A 1,227-nucleotide genomic window follows, 5' to 3' on the forward strand; every position below is an offset into this window, starting at 1 on the left:
GTCTTTCCACGCTCAACGTGCGTCTCCTCACCTGCGATATGGACATGTTCAGGTAGAGGAAGAGCCCGGTGGTGGAGGCTATCTGCAGCACCACGACCACGATCACCACCATCGCCACCCAGGTTTTGGACGGTGCTTCCCGGCGCCGAGGCGCACTGGGCCCGGCGGCCGGCACCATCATGTAGGTGGTGGACTCGCTGCTCACAGACCTGAAGTAATCCTGGTGCTGCTGCTGTGCGCTCGGAGTGGCCATGGCATTCCCGACGCGTGAGCGGACATCAAACCAAGGGAGTGTAGAAAACAAAACAGCCAACTCCACAAGTGACCAAAACAAAAGTTAGATCTCCATGCGTCCGTGGGAGCTGTTCGTGGAGCTAGACACGCATATGGTGGAGGAAGGAGGTGCAGACAAGAGAGGAGAGACCGAGGAACTGTTTGGGTCTGAGTGTGGAGCTGCTGCTGCTGCGTAAAGAGGAGCTGCTGGAGGAGGCAGCGACACATCGAGGGGCTGCAACCGAGAGAGAGCGGCAGAGAGGGGGCAGGCTTAACCTTTTCATCACCCTGGAGCTATGGAGGAATGCTCTCTCTCTCTTTCTCTCTCTCTCCTTTTCTTGAAAAGGGATTGGAGCAATGTGTCATCAATAATAAAAGCTTTTTGTTAAATGACTGTCTCTCCATGGGTTTGCTTTATTGCTGGAAAAATCAATACATGAGTTCAATCTGAAAAAAGGAGTAGGAAAGAACATCGCTAATTAATTGACGCTTTTGTCTTTTTTTGTAATGATTTTATTTGCTTTAACATTACAAATAACGTTAAATAAAGCTCGTTCTCAGTCTGCTTTCCGACTCTATTTCCCGCGCTGTGGGAACACAAAGAAGAGACCTCATTGCGAAGTGACTACATGTAGATTGTATTGCTATACAGCGTATTTCTGTATGCCTATAAAGCCCCTATCCCGTATTACATCTCAGTAATACAGAGCCGTGAGTCTCTAGATACAGAATCCTATTTTCTCAGACAGACTATGTCTCTAAGAACGGAAAAGATGAATGACTTCTATTAAATCTGCAAACATGTTACACGTGTTTCTTCAGAGCTGGAGCATTGGTCTCCCTCCGCTGGCAGAGGGAGTTATTACCAGAGAAAGACACAGATGAAATATAAGCTCCTCACTCAGCTGTGAAGCCAAATCAGGCCTGGGGTGCTAAATGGCGGCTTGGGGGATA

At 48.7% G+C, this 1,227-nt stretch overlaps 1 protein-coding gene across 2 annotated transcripts in view; it reads right to left on the minus strand.

The window, feature by feature from the left end:
• Nucleotides 1-504, minus strand: part of tnfsf10l (TNF superfamily member 10, like) — a 66,961-nt gene extending 66,457 nt beyond the window's left edge. For both annotated transcript variants that reach the window (XM_034105509.2, XM_034105508.2), the window contains exon 1: nt 32-504. In XM_034105509.2, coding sequence (XP_033961400.1) covers nt 32-253 — 222 coding nt within the window. In that variant the 5' untranslated portion in view covers nt 254-504. The remainder of the gene's footprint in view (nt 1-31) is intronic.
• Between the last annotated feature and the right edge of the window lie 723 nt (nt 505-1,227).

Source organism: Pseudochaenichthys georgianus, chromosome 18 (genome assembly GCF_902827115.2).
Source record: "Pseudochaenichthys georgianus chromosome 18, fPseGeo1.2, whole genome shotgun sequence".
In the NCBI taxonomy this organism is placed as follows: Eukaryota; Metazoa; Chordata; class Actinopteri; order Perciformes; family Channichthyidae; genus Pseudochaenichthys; species Pseudochaenichthys georgianus.